Below are 15,803 nucleotides of genomic sequence, written 5' to 3' on the forward strand. Positions count from 1 at the left end.
TGCTTTAGCAGCCTCTTGGTAGAAGTGATGATCAGCGCTCTCAGAATTATGGCTGTTTTTAAATGTAAATAAAGCTGGGTTTGGATGTTTCAGCAAGGGGTGACACCACTGTGCCACTTTTGACTAGCTGTGTGACTGTGGCACACTCATGGAACTGAACTGTATTGATTCATGCTGCTGTGCTGTCTGAACTGGATTATTGTAATTCCTTTCACTGCACAGGAAGCCACACATCGAAGGGGTCTGAGCACACAATGTGGGCTGGCAGAAAACTGGGCCCCTGCTGCAGTGAGGGTACCATGACTTTTCATTAGTGGATTCCTTTGCAAGGTTTTTTCCTCTTCCGAGTCTATAAAGTTTCTCCTTTCTCATTCCGCTTTCCTGCTTGTGATGTTTTAACTGCATTGATTTTTCCACTGAAGTGGGAGGGCTGGGCAGAATTGGGAACCATGACTTTAATGGTGGTACTTGGAACTAAAATCTGTAACTCTCAGAGAGTTCTTTACTAGTGGGTAAGTGCTTTCTTTTTTTAAATGTGTCAGCTAAGTGCCAAACTCACTTGTGAACTCCTGCCATGTTTCATTCAGGGTTGGCAGGAAGATAACATGGAAACAGTTTTCAGAGTTTTAAAACATTATGTGAAGGTGAATGCTTCCCAGTTGAATACTAAAAAGTTAATTTCTGTGCAGTTATGAAGGTCAGATTTTGCTCTGAGAGTTTGTGCTGTGTCTTATTGTGAAAACCTACCAGAACAAAGACAAATAATTATTCTGGATTAGGACTTTGTAAATAGATGTGAAAATAGCTTGGTTCTGATTGCTTTTTTTTATTGGTTCAGTTTCAAATAGGTAGTTGTTTGCAAAACCTTATAAATCCAGGAGTAATTTCACAAGCTTTAGCAATCCTCCATATTGTTCCATTTTTTAATACCTTAATCTAATTTAAGGACCACATATACATTTTTAGGCATGCCAACCAAGAGCCATGATCATAACATCTGAAGCTCTACTTCATTCTCTTTACAAATATAAGTGAACCCAAAATAACTACTTGGCTCCACAAATAAGTAAAGTATATTTCAGGCTCACATACTCGGTAGTATTCCCCTCCTGAAGTTATTAGAATCCATAAGAACTAGGGATGAATGTGTGAGCAGTTGCAGGCACTGGTGGCTGGGTTCCTCTTGCAGCTGTTCATTCCAGGAGGCTCTTTGTGCCACTGTCTCTTTTTTCATGTTCTTGTGTCTAAGAATGCTCTGCTGGTACTTGCATGGTATGTAGTCCAGCTGTAACTTAATTTTCACCCTAGTGAAATTCCATGGTGAATTTTCATAGTAGTGTGCTCTCTTCACAGTGTGGGTATTGATAAGCACCTGCTTGGCTGAGGATGTTTTAGGGTATTAGGGTGGTGGTGGCCTGAAAGTCAGAAATAGCTGACAAGGCTGTTTGGTTTTCTTTGGGGAGGCTGTGCTTTGTGTGCCCATATCATTTACCAAAGGTATTATTTCACTTGGCATTTTCAACCTTATTTTTAATCTTTTTCTTCCTCATAAAATGCAAGTTTTGTGTCTTTTTCTGTAGTGGTGAGAATTTGAATGAAAAAAATTAAATATTCCATATTCAACTAATTAACATGTTAAAAGCAATAGTTTTAGGTCATAGTTTTAGGCCATATTAGAAAACTAGGAAGTATGACTTTTTCAACAAGGATGGATTAAGTCAAAATTTTATTAACTCTAGACCTTCATATAATCTATAGCAGGCTGAATGCAAGATCTGTGAAAGAACTCCTGATTCTGTGTTGTTCTGGGCTGTGGTTCCTTCATTTCATTTACACAAATTATTTTTTTAATGTATGTGGAATACATTTTAGTTAAACAGCATTCATATGAATAGTGGTGAAGTCATGATTGCAATTTGCCTAACCTGCTCTAGTAAAATCCTTGTCCAAACTCTGAATAATTTTTTCCCTCAGTGAATATTCCCAGACAGATATTTGTTCTATGCAGATTTTGAGCTGTCATTCCAAGTCTGTAACTAATAAAACCATAACAACCACCAAAGCAATAGTTAAGTAATGTGGCTTTGTAGCATTTCAAGTGATGAGTAAACCATCCCAGTGAATTGGCATTTGGCCACTCCGCCGTGTAATGGAGTTTTTAGTGAAGTATTGCCTTAGCAACAAGTCTGGATGACATTGGGTAGCTGCTGACTCTTGGAGATAAAACAGGCTTTTAGGAATACATGTGTAATGTCTGAAGGTAAAGTAACCCAAAACAAATGCATCTGCTCTACTGGGAATGTAGGATGGGTCACATCAAGCCAAAGTCTGACTTACTGACTTACGAATTTAATCCTTCTGTGAAAGTGTTTCTATATGGTGAAAACTAAACCACCCCTGAAGTGCAACAGTTGAAATCTGAGAATAAAGTAAACCACAGCTGAGAGAAACTGTATTGCAGATGATTTTTAAGAAAAAAATATCAGGTATTTTAAAGGCTTTAAGAATTCTTGTACTGTAGGAAATAGTTCTGGGAAGAAGCTTTTTGAAGAAAGAAGATGCAGTGAAGATTAAAAGCTTCACTTGCTCTCCAGAAGAACCAGCAAGTGAAAAAAGGCATGAAAAGTAGAAAGTGAAACAAATTCAAGTGAAACCAAAATGTGGTGGTGTTTTATTTATTAATGGACTTCTATTTGGAAAAATAAAAGTAGAGGCTAGGACATGGAGCAGTTTGTTACATAACACAGCCAAGTCAAAAACTTAACTGAGGGCCTAGATCAATATAGCAAAGTAATATCATAAGATAGAGAGATCATCTGAAGTCTGCAAAAGAAAGGCCAAAACGTTGACAAAGTATTTTTTTCTTCTTCCAGTTCATTGTGGATGATATTCAAAAATCTATTTTAAAGGCAGAAAAACAGAGTCACCTTTATATATGTTAGTGGGTCATAAAAGAATTTACTCTTACAGTAGTATAATGTTGTGCCTTCCAAATGAAATACTATGTTAAAGTACACATGAAACACATTTTCAATATTTAAATGGCATTTTCTCATAGTCTAATAAACTTTTTTTAATTTTAAAGATAAAAACACAGACATTACTGTAAAGGATAATGCGGATGATTTCTGCCTTCGAGATACATTAAGCATTGCATCCACGGATTCCTTTGTGTCCACAGCTGAGGTAAGAGTCTTAAAGATTGCTTTTTTAATGCTTTTTTGATCTATTTGAACAGTGAACAGAAGAATCCTTATTTTTTGCTAGTCATTGTAAGCAAAAATATATTTCTCTTATGGGGGGAAAAAAGAGCTTTTCCAGGCTTCATTGGACCTAGTTGTTTTGGGGATTTTTTTCTGTACTAACATAATGCATCCCCAACTCCTCCTAAACAGAAGTTGCTTTTGAAAAATAGATCACATTTTCATGAATGAAGAAGCAGTCAGTTGAGGCTGTAGTAGTTTCTTTCATGATTTATACCTATTGCTTTACCATACAATAAAGATGTATGAAGAAGGCTTTATATTGTTTAGACCTGGAGGGGTATTTTTTAAGAGGAAGTTATAAGAAATGCACAGCTACCTGATTTTTAGCATCTTCCATGCACAATATGAAGGCACCAGGTTGAATTGTTACTCTGTTGTTGCGCCCTGATGAAATTACTTAGCAGGAACCAGAGGTCTGAGACTGTCCTGGAGCCCTGGGCTGAGCTGGTGGGGAAGCTTGTCTGGCTGTGTGGGTGTGCAGGGACCCCAGAGCTCCTGCAGCCACCATGGGAAGGGACCTTGGGCCAGCAGTGATAGTCCCTGGAGGTGCAGTGGGACTGCCAGGGAGCCTCCTGACTGGCCATACTGGGGAGCTTCCTTGGCAATGTGATGTACTTGAACTAACTTGCTCTAATCCCCTGGGGTAGGAGTGCAAAGGACACATAACAATCTCTGGGTAACAGCCTATTAGCTGGAGTCTGCTACAGCTCCCTTGAAGTATTTGAAAGAGACTCATAAGCAGTGACACACTTACTGAATGAGGAATATCTCCTTCTGTAATCTCTGGGGAGCTGAAGTGATCTTCTCCAAAAAACAGGAGAGGCAGTTGGCCTCAAAAGATCCATTTTGTGATAGATATTGCTCTCATGCACACTACAACTAAGCTACTGAAGTCAGTTGCAAAAACAGAGAATTGCACATGCATTCTTTGCAACTGTCTATTACAGGGCTTGTTTTTTCCTTAACCTTGATTTAGTAATTCACATTAAATTGTGATTTCCTTGATTTAGTAACTGACATTAAGTTGTGGTGCCTAGCATGCATTCCTAACAAGGATTGTATCCATAGAGACTGGTTACTCTTTGCTGAAATTTGGACAAGACCACAATTCAAGCTTGCTTCAACTCTACCAGCTCATGAGTGGAGCAGTAAACCATTATAGTTTGTATATTTTATATCTGATTTGGTTTTTTGGTTTTTTTTTTCCCATGAACTTTCATAAGGCTTTTTCAAGTATGTGAAGATGGGAGCAACCTCTTATGCTCATTTGTGCTTGCTTGGCTTTAAAGAAAGGCCAAACCAACCAATCAAGCTAGCAAACAGAAACCCCAGGATGTATCAGTGGAATCATCATCCTCTCCTAAAGCTTGTTGTCCCAGTATCTGCAAAAAAACATTGGAATCAAACTTGGACATGTAATTGTCATTAAGTGTCCTGAAAATATTCTCCATATTTTGATACATCAAAGCCACTTCTGTCAACTTGTTCTGCCAGGACAAAGTTATGAAGATTTTCTCTTCCTTTCCAGCTGTTCTAGCCCTTGCCAATAGAACAAATTCTCTTTTCTCAGATTTTATTGAAGAATCTAGTGAAATTCTTAGGTGACAGAATTCCTGAAGATTAATTGAACCTGAACAACTTGCAGTTTGGTGTTTGAGCCAGAGCACCATCAATTTTCTGGGTTAAATATGAGCCACTAGGCCTAAACTACAGGGTCAGTTACCTCTGGAGTTGTAGCTACAGGGCATCACTGTGTGGTGCAGGGAAAAGAAAGCTGTGAACTGGTGTTCACGCACAAAGCCACTGTTAGCTTGATTTAATATTTTGTCTTTCCTCAGGAGGGTGTGTGGCAGGGAAAGGCTTCACATTATAGCAATGAGAAGGAGCAGTAACCACTTGCCAGTGTGTTCAGCTGTTAGTAGGGAATAGCAATTGCTTTGATTTAACAGGATTACAATTGACATACCAGATTCTTGTATTCTAGACGTGATGATAAGTAGCTTCCTCTTGCTTATCTACTTCTTAAATTTTTTTCCTTGCACTAGGGAAACAGTGGAATGTTTTAATTTAGGTTAAGAGGTCTGAGCTTCAGATTTGTCTCACCTAAGGGCCAAATAAGGCAGTTCCTTCATCATAAGCTCCCTGATTGCAGTTACAGTATTGGTAACTGTCCTAAACTTCATGTTCTGATAGAAATGTTTAGCAAAATTTTTAAATCTGAAATTCATGTGTGTTTATACTGCTCTGTGTTTATTCCCTACTGGAATAAATGTTTTCACCTTCCAGGAAATCAGAACATGGCACTATTTTTTGTGGCCTCATCACACTGCAAGCTGTGTGTTGACAGTTCCTTGGCTTCTTTCTACACTCTATCCTGTCCCAAGGAGCAGGACTAAGTATTTTGTGTGACTCTGATTTTGGAGACTGGAAACTGTGGTCATGTTTCAGTGCTGACACACAGTCAAGTCAAATTTAGCACCCTGCCCGCAGGAGAGAGAACATTCATAAAACAAGACACAGATAGATGCTTGAATGGAAATTGATAGGGATACTGCTTAGGAGGCAACAAGAATGTCATGCTGTGTTACATTAGAACAAAATATAGGAAAGAGCTGTACAAAACTGGGACAGTTTGGCAGGGTTTGCATCACGTGCCCTTTTGATGAGCTCTACAGGATAGCAGGAGGGTGAGCCAAAACTTCATCTGGCTATGGCTGGTGATCAAGAGGGTGCTGAGGATTACTCATTTGATGACTTCTCATACAGAGTTGTGCCTGACATCTACAGTATACACAGGTACCTTATAAAGACAATTTAGACACAATTGCCATCCCCATGACCAGACAGGCTTCTATTCTTCAACACACTTAGGCTCTAGAAGCATTGCAGAAGGGGTGGTAAACACAACTATTTGCCCTAATTAAGTTATTAATACTACTACTGTGATAAATACTGGTATTTTCTTCCCCATTTGAGCCTGGCTACCTTCAGCTTGTGCTGATGAGGGTTAATATGCTTTTCATAGTTTTGCTTTTACATATACTGTGATCAAAATAGCTGTCACCTTTGGCAACAAGGCAGCAGTGAGTGTGCCAGATAAAGGCCTCTGCCCCCTCTTTCCTGGCTTCTTTTCCATCTTCTTAACAGAACCTCTTTCCTGCTCTCCCTGACAGTGAGCTTTGTTGCTGCTTCTTCGTTGTCAGTGCACATGCATTTATCATGTCTTATTTTTATGTTTTGACTAGTACTGAATCTGTAGGTCTATTTATCAAATAATCTTTGCTTTCCTTGTTAAAATGTTAACTTAGTCCAAAGCTTGGGAGATTTTTTTAGACTTGTGAATAAATCCTTTGCTGCTTTTTATCAGTAGCAGCCTTTCTGTTTTCTTCCAGACCTTAGGTGGAACACACCATTTTGTCATTTCAATTTATTAAAATGCCATCTCGACGTTTTAATTACTAATCACCATCACATCTTCCAGCTCCCCAGACATGTTTCACTTTCATCCTGCAGCTACTTACTTTTTTTAAGGAAATCTTTTCTCTGAATGTCTTTATATTTTAAAGAGATCATCATCAGCTTTTTTAATATAGGATAAACATAATTTCTCAGAATGTAAGGAATGCTGAATGTGCCAGTTAAGTGACCTCTCTATTAGGGGAAGCAAGCAAGAATTCCTGAAAGGTCTAGCATTGTTTGTTTTTGTTACATTCATGTAGGTGGTTATTTTGGTAGTCAACAAGGTTTTGATGCACAGCTGAGAATTTTTTCTATTTATTAAGAAACAACTTGTGCATGGCAAATAAGAGTACTGAGCCTGTTCCTTAAACAAGCAGTCAAAGCATCTCAGACATAAAAACAATTGTAAGTAGCAAAGGTTTGATGCCTTAGAGCAACGATTTCAGCATCTCTTTACTGCAGATACAGCCCTGAAGCTGAAGTCCAGAGAAAATTGATCAGCATCTGCACAAATCCATGTTGTAATCTTCAGAGGCTGCTCTGCAGCAGGGCAGGCCTACTTAGACACAAGTTAGAACTACAAGTTTTGGACTTTTGAGGATGTATGTGTTATTTTAACATAATGATCTTAGGTATCCCCTGCAGGTCATCATAAATGTCCTTGTGGTGGTCACCTCTTTCTCTGGTCTCTCCTTCTTGAGCCTTGAATGGATACGAGCAAAGCCTTACATGATGAGCTTGCTGCTATAGTGTCAATCATCCTTTATCTCTTCTTTGTCTGCATTTTCATTTTCTTCTCCTTGTGCCTCCCTGACACTGAGGAAGTAGCAGGCACTTAGGGGCTGGCACATCCAGTCCACCATCACAAGCCTCTGTGTTCCTGGCTGCTGCCTGCCTGGTGGCAGCTGTGACAGAGCTCCTTGTCATCCCTAGAGGAGTGTGAAGACCTCAAAGTGGCAGTGGCTGTGCACAGAGGTGACCACTACAGAATGGCAGGAAGGGACTCTGGAGCTTTCAAGTGTCCAGCTTGCCTGTGGTGCCAAGATGTTGGATGCTGGAGCTTTTTGGTAAATTGTGATTAGTACCAAATCCCTGTTGAGGAGAGTTATGTGGTGCTTAGGAGTACACAGTGGGATAAAAAGCAGGTACCTGAATAAATATCATGAGCACATGCCAATTGTTGTAAGATACTTATAGTGAGCCATCTAACCCTCCTGCCACCTTTTTCTCAAAGGTAGCAAGTCCTCAGAGACTTTTACAACAAAAAGTTAATTTTCCTTTTGATGCCATCTTTAGAGGTTCTTATTTATAAAATGTTGTATGCCCTGAATCTTAAACATTAAAGATACTGAATATCTTTAAATATTGAATATAATTTGTGAATTTTCCTAGTAGCTGAACTCTTCTACATTAGAATTGTGGGTGTATCTTTACAAATCATCTTTAATGAGTTTTACTTTAAGCAGGATGTTTATATAGGCAAGCTTTCACCTTATTTAATCTCGAAGAATGGCCCCTACTGGTTGCAAGATCAGTTAAAGCATAATAATCTATGTTATATCTTTGTATTGTTACATCTATGTACTTTTTATGTCTACATATAAAACACTGATATAGCAATATATTTTTAAAAACTAGAAAGCATCAAAAGAAAATCCATTGTGACTCCAGGAGCGTTAATGGTGTAACTTCAGAGCCTGTCTGGAATCTCATTTTCTAGTTAAACATTTAGTTTCTGGTTGTCAGTTTGTTTGCTTTTTCTCCCCTTCACTTTCTGTATGCCAAGAGAAGTCAGTGGGACAGAAATTTTCTCCCCCTTTCCAAATATTATTTGTTGTAATTTATCCGTAATTAAAATCATCTCAGGGCAAGAACAGTTAGACCTTTCTCTCCTGATATTTTATTTCATATATTAGCATGAGAGGAATTGTTGTTTTCTTAAAAAAAAAGCTAAATATAATCAAGGGCCTCACCCAATCCCTCCCAGATATTCAGTCCCTGTGCTAGAAGGCAGTGATCAGCCATCTTCACGTGTAAAGGTGTTTTCACCTCAGGTGCTGGCATCAGATGAAGGTTTGCATCTAACTGTAGAAATCACCAGTCCTAATCCAGTCGCACTCAATCAGTTCCATAAATATGGAATTCATCACACTTGGCTGTATGGCCTCAGTGACAGGAGAAGCTGCTCAGCATTTATTTACTTGAAAACTTTAATGGTGGTTTAACATAAAGTAATGCTTCAGTATGATTTTCTAAAGTCATTCTTAGAGATTAATCTTTTACATAGTTCACTTATCTTGGGAATTAATTTTAAAGATGTTTCTATGCTCAGTTTTAGTAGCCTAGAAACATAGATTTGTTTGCCCTGTGCAGGATATTGAAAAAAAAAAAAGAAATAAAAGCTAGAATTAATTTTCTGGTCATTGACTAAACTGAATGATGTGTAAACATCAGATTTTTTTCTTTTATAATTAATAATTTGATGTAATCTTTGTAATGAATTTGTAGCTAGACATTGTTTTGTGGATTAAATATGATACTCTGTAAACAGAAGTTCTCTGCATTATTTATATCCTTTGATTTATAGGTCTAGTTTTGTTTTTTTCTTTCTTTAAAGATGTCTACAAGTTCATGTTTATTTCTATGTTAACCATAGAATTAACACTGCCAGTAATGAAAACCATTTAGGGAGCTGGTAGTATAAAACACTGAATGCTCATGGTTTATACAATGTGCTTTGGTAACTGGGAGACTTATTTACCAGTGAAATGAAAACAGGTGGAAGGATGTTACTATTTCCAGCTTCCTAAGGAATTGTGTGGTGCAATCATTCAGTACTTCATGTCCTGACAATTTAACAGCTTTGAGACCCATTAGATTTATTTTAAGTAGACAATTCAAAAACTTAACTAGGCAAATTAAATACAAAATTAAGGCTGCCTTTATTTTATTAATTAAAAAATTTTGAAACTTGAAACTGTATCTCTCAGATTTTAGGAGTTACAAAATTAAGTCTTATGACGTGGTGTATCTGTTCTGTTCACTTGTTGATTGTTGCCTCTTTGTTTAAAGCAGATGCAGAAAAGGATGCATCTTTCAGTAGAATGTCAGAAAAACTTCTTGAATTTTTTTATCTTCACAAAAATTATATCAGCAAGCTCTTTAGTGAGCTTCTAAAACTTTTTTTTCAGCTTTCAGAGCACAGAGAGATTCGTAGCACATATGGTCTGGATTCCCTTTGCCACTGCCCCCTGTATGAAGAAGCCATGCACTTAGCAGAAGAAGGCAAAATTTATTCACGGGTGTTAAGGTATTGATTTATGTCAATTTAATTATTTCCAGGAAAAGCAAGAATTAAAGTTTAATATTCTATCTAGAAATCACTTTTTAGAAGTTACTTGTACTAGGTGTTTTTTCTAGCAATTAGATGGATATTCTTGTGCTGCTTTTTTTTAATGGTCTTTGAAAATTTTTCTATTTCACATAGGACTGAAATGTTTGAATGTCTAGGAGACAGTGACTTCCTTGCTAAGCTTCATTGTATTCGACAGGCTTTTCAGGTAAACTGTAAGGAGTGATTCATCTGTCTTGTTAAGCCTAAACTAAAGTATGTGGTGTTGAAACTGGCTGTTATTTCTTATGCAAGCATTTTATAATGTAATCTATATTTAAATATTTTCTTGTTCCTTTTATGTTTTTACCATTTTAAAATGAGATGTATTTGCAATTTTAATTTGCATAAAATTTCCAGGTTTTATGATTAGCTTTGGAACCTTTGCACCCAAGGCTTATTAGGAACTTGTTAATTGTACTAGAGGTGATAATTATATGCAAATTGATTGACATGTTTAAGATCATTTGGTATAACCTGAGAATGAACCTGTCTATATTTTCTGAACCCTTTTCTAGATAATTCTTTCAGAAACATCAAACAGGATATTTCTTGCTGAAAGTGGAAGAAAAATTTTGTCTGCTTTAATTGTAAAAGCACGAAAGGTAAAAGCCTTTTTTTACCAATGTTTTGTTGTTTATGTAACTTCTACCTGAATTCACTATCCAGGGAAAATCAACCATATCTTTTTTTACATTTGCTTGATACTCATTGCTTTTACTTTACAGAATCCAAAGAAATTTGAAGATGTCTTTGATGAAATGATACATTTTTTGGAACAAACAGATCACTGGGATAATACTGAAATGGAACTTGCTGCTAGAGGAGTGAGTTGCATTTCTGAAAAGTGCTTTTACCCTTACTAATGCCATAGGATCTAAAAATAACTTTTTACATTTCAGAATTGTGGGAAAGGCAACTCTTTATATTGCTGATTTAGAGAAATGGCGTTCACCAGTTTTGTACCAGAAACCACACATTTTTTTAACTTCTTTACTGATAAAGTATTTTTAATATTCATTAAAAACAATTGCAAATCTGCATGTTAATACAGCATCACAATATTGTTCATGCTGAATTCCACTGCTGAAAGAGAAACTAGGTTACTTAGATCATGTTCTCATTTAATATAGGTGAAAAACCTGAATTTTTATGATGTTGTTCTGGACTTCATATTAATGGATTCATTTGAAGATTTAGAAAATCCACCAATATCTATACAGAATGTAGTAAATAACCGCTGGTTAAATTCCTCCTTTAAAGAAACTGTAAGTATTCATGTGTAATTATCATATTAATTGATCTGTAGTACATTGCAGTGTACTGAGTATGTACCTGAGATCTTCCTCAAAAGAATTTAAAAGATATTATCATCAGGTTTTTCATAATAGGAATTTAAAAGTTACAGGTCAGGCCAAAACAGAGAATGATTGAATGCATTGGAGAAAATACTTTAACTTGTCCTTCCTTTCTCTGAGGAAGTAGAATTTTAGAAGGGAAGTTTCTATTAGCCATGTCTTAGTAATCAGGTCCAGGTTTTGGTCCACAGACCAGAGATTTAGGAATAAGTGACAAAGTTACAAGGAAAACAAAAGTAAATTAATACAATACAGGTATTCAGCTGTTGATTACAATTAATGATTTTTCATGTATGGCTGTTTATTTGCCAGATGGATCTCATTCCTCTGTTCGAGACAGGCTACTGCCATGGTCAGCTGGTACAGGAACTATTGTCATTTAATCAATTTTTTTCTGTAAACTGCAAGTTTTCCTTTTATTTTTGTTTTTCAATTGAAATATTCCCTCTAGAGGAAAAAAATAAAGATAACATGTATATATTTTTGTAGTTTTATGGTAACATTGTGCTTTGTCTGTATTTAACTCTCTTTGCAGTACTGAGGGGAGTCAGATGAGGATAGTCAGAGGCTAGGAGGGGAAAAAGCCCAGTACTGATGTTGGGATATTGTATTTCACAGTTCCATATTTGGACAAAGCTCCATGGCTGAATCTGAAGCTATTGCAAGAATGTTTTTGCTAAAATGAAAAAGTACATTTCAATGCATTCACATGCTACTTAATATCTAAAATAGTTACTCATATCTGATCACACTCTTTAATATACAAAACTGGTCCTCACTTAAACCCAGTGAGTGTTGCTAACTGTGGTAGCTGTAAAATCAGTCAAGGATGCCAAATTACATTTGAATTTAACTAATGAAAATGTTGCAAAGATGGATATGAAATAGCAAGTATGAACTACATATAAACTTCTTATTTATATCAGCTGATGTGCATGGTTTTAAACTTTGTGTTATCACAAGATTGAAACTGAAGAAAATGCATGTCCCTGAAATATAGACTATAGAAAAACAATATTCTGCAGATGAGTTCTTTTGAGATGGAAAATTATTTGGTGCTTGCTTTATTTTTTCTTTTTACAATTAGGCTGTGGCTTCAAGTTGTTGGTCAGTACTGAAGCAAAAAAGACAGCAAATGAAGGTAAGTTACCCCTCAAATTACATGGAACAAAGTTATTGATCATCTCCTAAGAATTTGAAGTTCTTTTTATAAAATTGGCAAAATATATAAGTGATCAACTCTTAGTCCTGTAGACTTGTTAATTTAGACAAAAGGTTTGCCAGTTGCAGAAGTTTAGCTCCTGGGGCCCTAATACCTGTTTTTAGCAAAAAGCCTTAACTGAAAGATTTTCCAAACCTAGTTTAGGTCCAGTCAGTGTGGTGTCAGTCACTTCTCTGACTTCCTGCCCCACATGCAGATCTCAGACTTTTGCACACCAAGGTCACGATTCTTGCATCTCACCTGCTTGTGCTGGCATTCTCAGCCCCATCTCCCCGCACATCCCTACAGCCAAATCCATCCAGTCCTGCCCTGTTTCCTGCCTGAACCAGGAATTCTGCTGCAGCCTCCCCTCAGCCCCTTCTGCATCCTGACCTGCCTGTGCTCTGTACTCCTTACCTTTGGAGCATTTTATTAGACCAAGGAGGGAAGTGTTAGGCTTTTATGAAGACAATGCTGAATAATAGAGCTGTATACTAAATTTACTGTATAACTTTCATCTACAATTTTTACATCACTAGGTGCCTGATGGATTTTTTGCACATTTCTATGCTATATGTGAACATATCAGCCCTGTTTTGGCCTGGGGCTTTTTGGGCCCTAGAAATTCCCTGTATGATCTATGCTGCTTCTTCAAGGTTTGCAACTTCTTTTTAATTACCACTTTTATAAATTTAAAATAATCTTTCTGATTAAAATAAATTAAGATCTTATTTATTAGTATACATTTGCATTTTTCTAAGATTAAGGCTAACCGTAAAAAACCATAAGAAGTAAGTACTTCCATATTAATGTTTTAAGCCTGTAACTGTTTTGCAAATGCTGTTTTAGCACACTTCTATCTCAGCACCAAAATAACACATAATTGGATGCTTTTAGGGAACATGATACAGAGAGAGCTGTTAGCATTGCGTACTTTTTTTCCTTCTTGTAACTGAAAACAAGTTTTTCTTTTTCTTTTTTTTTCCCCACTAGGATCAAGTGCTTTTCTTCCTCAAAGACATTTTTGACTTTGAAAAGGTGAGGTACTCCACGATGGAGAGCCTGGCAGAAGACCTGACGCAGCTGCTGATGCGGCACACGGAGCTGCTGCTGGCCTACCTTGGGGCAGACTCGCTGAGACACGTCGGGGCCTGTGTCAGTGGCCACAGGCCAGTCTTGACCAGTGGGCTCCTGGAGGCAAAAGTACAGTAAGCTTAAAATCCCAAATGACAGGGAGTGCACACAGATGTGCTCTTTTCCACCCTTTTCTCTAGTGCTAAACTGCTGGGGCTGTTACTGAGCAAGCATCTGGGAATGCATCGTGTTGCTAAGTATGGAAAAGGACTCAGGGAGGTTAAATGTACATCTGTGAAAAGAACTGGGGAGCGTATTACTGTATATACCTAAATTAATTTTGCAGCTCAGCTGTCATTGTATTTATATTTAATGTATCCCAAAGCTTTTTTCTGTAATATTCAGGTAAAGTTTATTTATGAGATACTGTACTTTTGCACAAATAATTCATAAGTGAAGCTGATGGAGTTGTTTCCTTTAAAAGCTTATAGTACAAAATGTTCATTGCAGAGTCTCCAAATCATTAGGTGTCTAGATCTAGGAGGTGTTTTGACTGGAGTGTCTGCAGTCTGTGGTTCATGTGACACGTGCAATAAAGTAATCACACGCACAGAACTGAACATGTTGCCCCTGCCCCAGAATTCCATTTGTGTTGGTGTAAGCAGCCATTTTGTACTGCACTGGAGTGGAGCAGTGCAGGAAATGCAAGCATCATTTGGGCAAGAATGACTGCCAGTATGCAATTTTTACTTTGTTTTGATTTAAAATATCACTAAGGTGTTTTAAAATACTTGTTTATATTTGAAAAGCTATACTAGCTGAACCAATTAATTTCCTTGTTCTAAAACTATTACTACTCAATATGGTGGTAAATGAACCAATTTTATTCACAGTTCATATGTAGCATTTCAAAATATATTTTTAAATAAGTATGTATTATAAGATTTATTAATCATGAAACAGAATTGAAGGCAGTGTTTTATAATTTAATAATTTGTGTCTTCCTCCTTTCTTTGTGGGAAGTCAGGTGTCTGTTTAAAGGGGATTTATGCAGTTTGGCCATCTCTGTGCAGTGTAAAACTGTGGCTGAGGCCATGGAACCCTGAACTTCAGACAGGAGCACAGCACCTTCAGAAGGCATGAGGCACCTTGCAGCAATGGCCCTTCCTGTTCCAGAGGTGATGAATAATGATGAGCTGTAACCTTTGAATTTCTGTCAACTGAAGCAATGCTTCATAGTAAGTTTAAGCTCTAAAAGTGCACTTACATGCCTTTGCCACACAAAGCCAGCCCACAAGAATCTATCCCATCAAGAAATATGGAGAAATTCCAAATATTCAGATATTTAAGAAGCATGTTGTTAAAATCTAGGATATCAAAACAATCTTTGACTAGAAACATTTCAGATTTCATGTCAAACACAACCCAAAAGGATGCTATTCAAAAGGAAGGTCTGTGTAATTGATAGATTTTACTCCATTTTGCTCCTTTGTTGTACTCATTTGATAAATACAAAAAATGATTAAAATGTGTCATATTATTTGTGTTAAATGCCAACTGGTGATAGTTTATTTAACAAAAAAGAGTATACTCTATATGTAATAAAACAGAAATTCCAAATGCTATTCTTGGCCCATTTCCACTGTTTTAACTTGCAGAGCTTGGCACCATTCTCCTTGCTGTATTTTATTTTCTCTGCAATGTGTCTTCAATACAGGCATGTGAAGTTTTTTTCACCCACCTCACTTAAGTTGTGAGCAGATAAATATGTTCAAGCTATGTGTATTTTGGCAGCTTTTTGCAAGTTATAAAAGAAATTATATGGAGCAATAAAGGTGTCTTGTTGAGTTCAGAATCGATAGGAATAGCTGGAAATAGAAGGAACAGAGTAAGTGTTCTGCATATTCTTCAGCAAATGTGTGACCTGTAGGTAACAGAACAGAGTGTCTGCTGTGATCTGTCTGGTCTAATAAAATGGTATGAAGAAAATTATACTTTAACATACATCACAGAGAAACAGAAATGCACCTCTTCACAGAATTAAGGGTATATGG

The 15,803-nt window shown here is 36.9% G+C and overlaps 1 protein-coding gene across 1 annotated transcript in view; it reads left to right on the plus strand.

Moving 5' to 3' along the window:
- Window positions 1–15,374, plus strand: part of MIGA1 (mitoguardin 1) — a 33,779-nt gene extending 18,405 nt beyond the window's left edge. Inside the window, exons 8-16 of the mRNA XM_021527640.3 lie at window positions 3,086–3,186; window positions 9,917–10,035; window positions 10,213–10,285; window positions 10,635–10,721; window positions 10,845–10,943; window positions 11,250–11,384; window positions 12,562–12,615; window positions 13,215–13,331; window positions 13,669–15,374. Coding sequence (XP_021383315.1) covers window positions 3,086–3,186; window positions 9,917–10,035; window positions 10,213–10,285; window positions 10,635–10,721; window positions 10,845–10,943; window positions 11,250–11,384; window positions 12,562–12,615; window positions 13,215–13,331; window positions 13,669–13,887 — 1,004 coding nt within the window. The 3' untranslated portion in view covers window positions 13,888–15,374. The remainder of the gene's footprint in view (window positions 1–3,085; window positions 3,187–9,916; window positions 10,036–10,212; window positions 10,286–10,634; window positions 10,722–10,844; window positions 10,944–11,249; window positions 11,385–12,561; window positions 12,616–13,214; window positions 13,332–13,668) is intronic.
- The last annotated feature ends 429 nt before the right edge of the window (window positions 15,375–15,803 follow it).

The sequence above is a fragment of the Lonchura striata genome, chromosome 8, assembly GCF_050655825.1.
Source record: "Lonchura striata isolate lonStrDom1 chromosome 8, ASM5065582v1, whole genome shotgun sequence".
Lineage (NCBI taxonomy): Eukaryota > Metazoa > Chordata > Aves > Passeriformes > Estrildidae > Lonchura > Lonchura striata.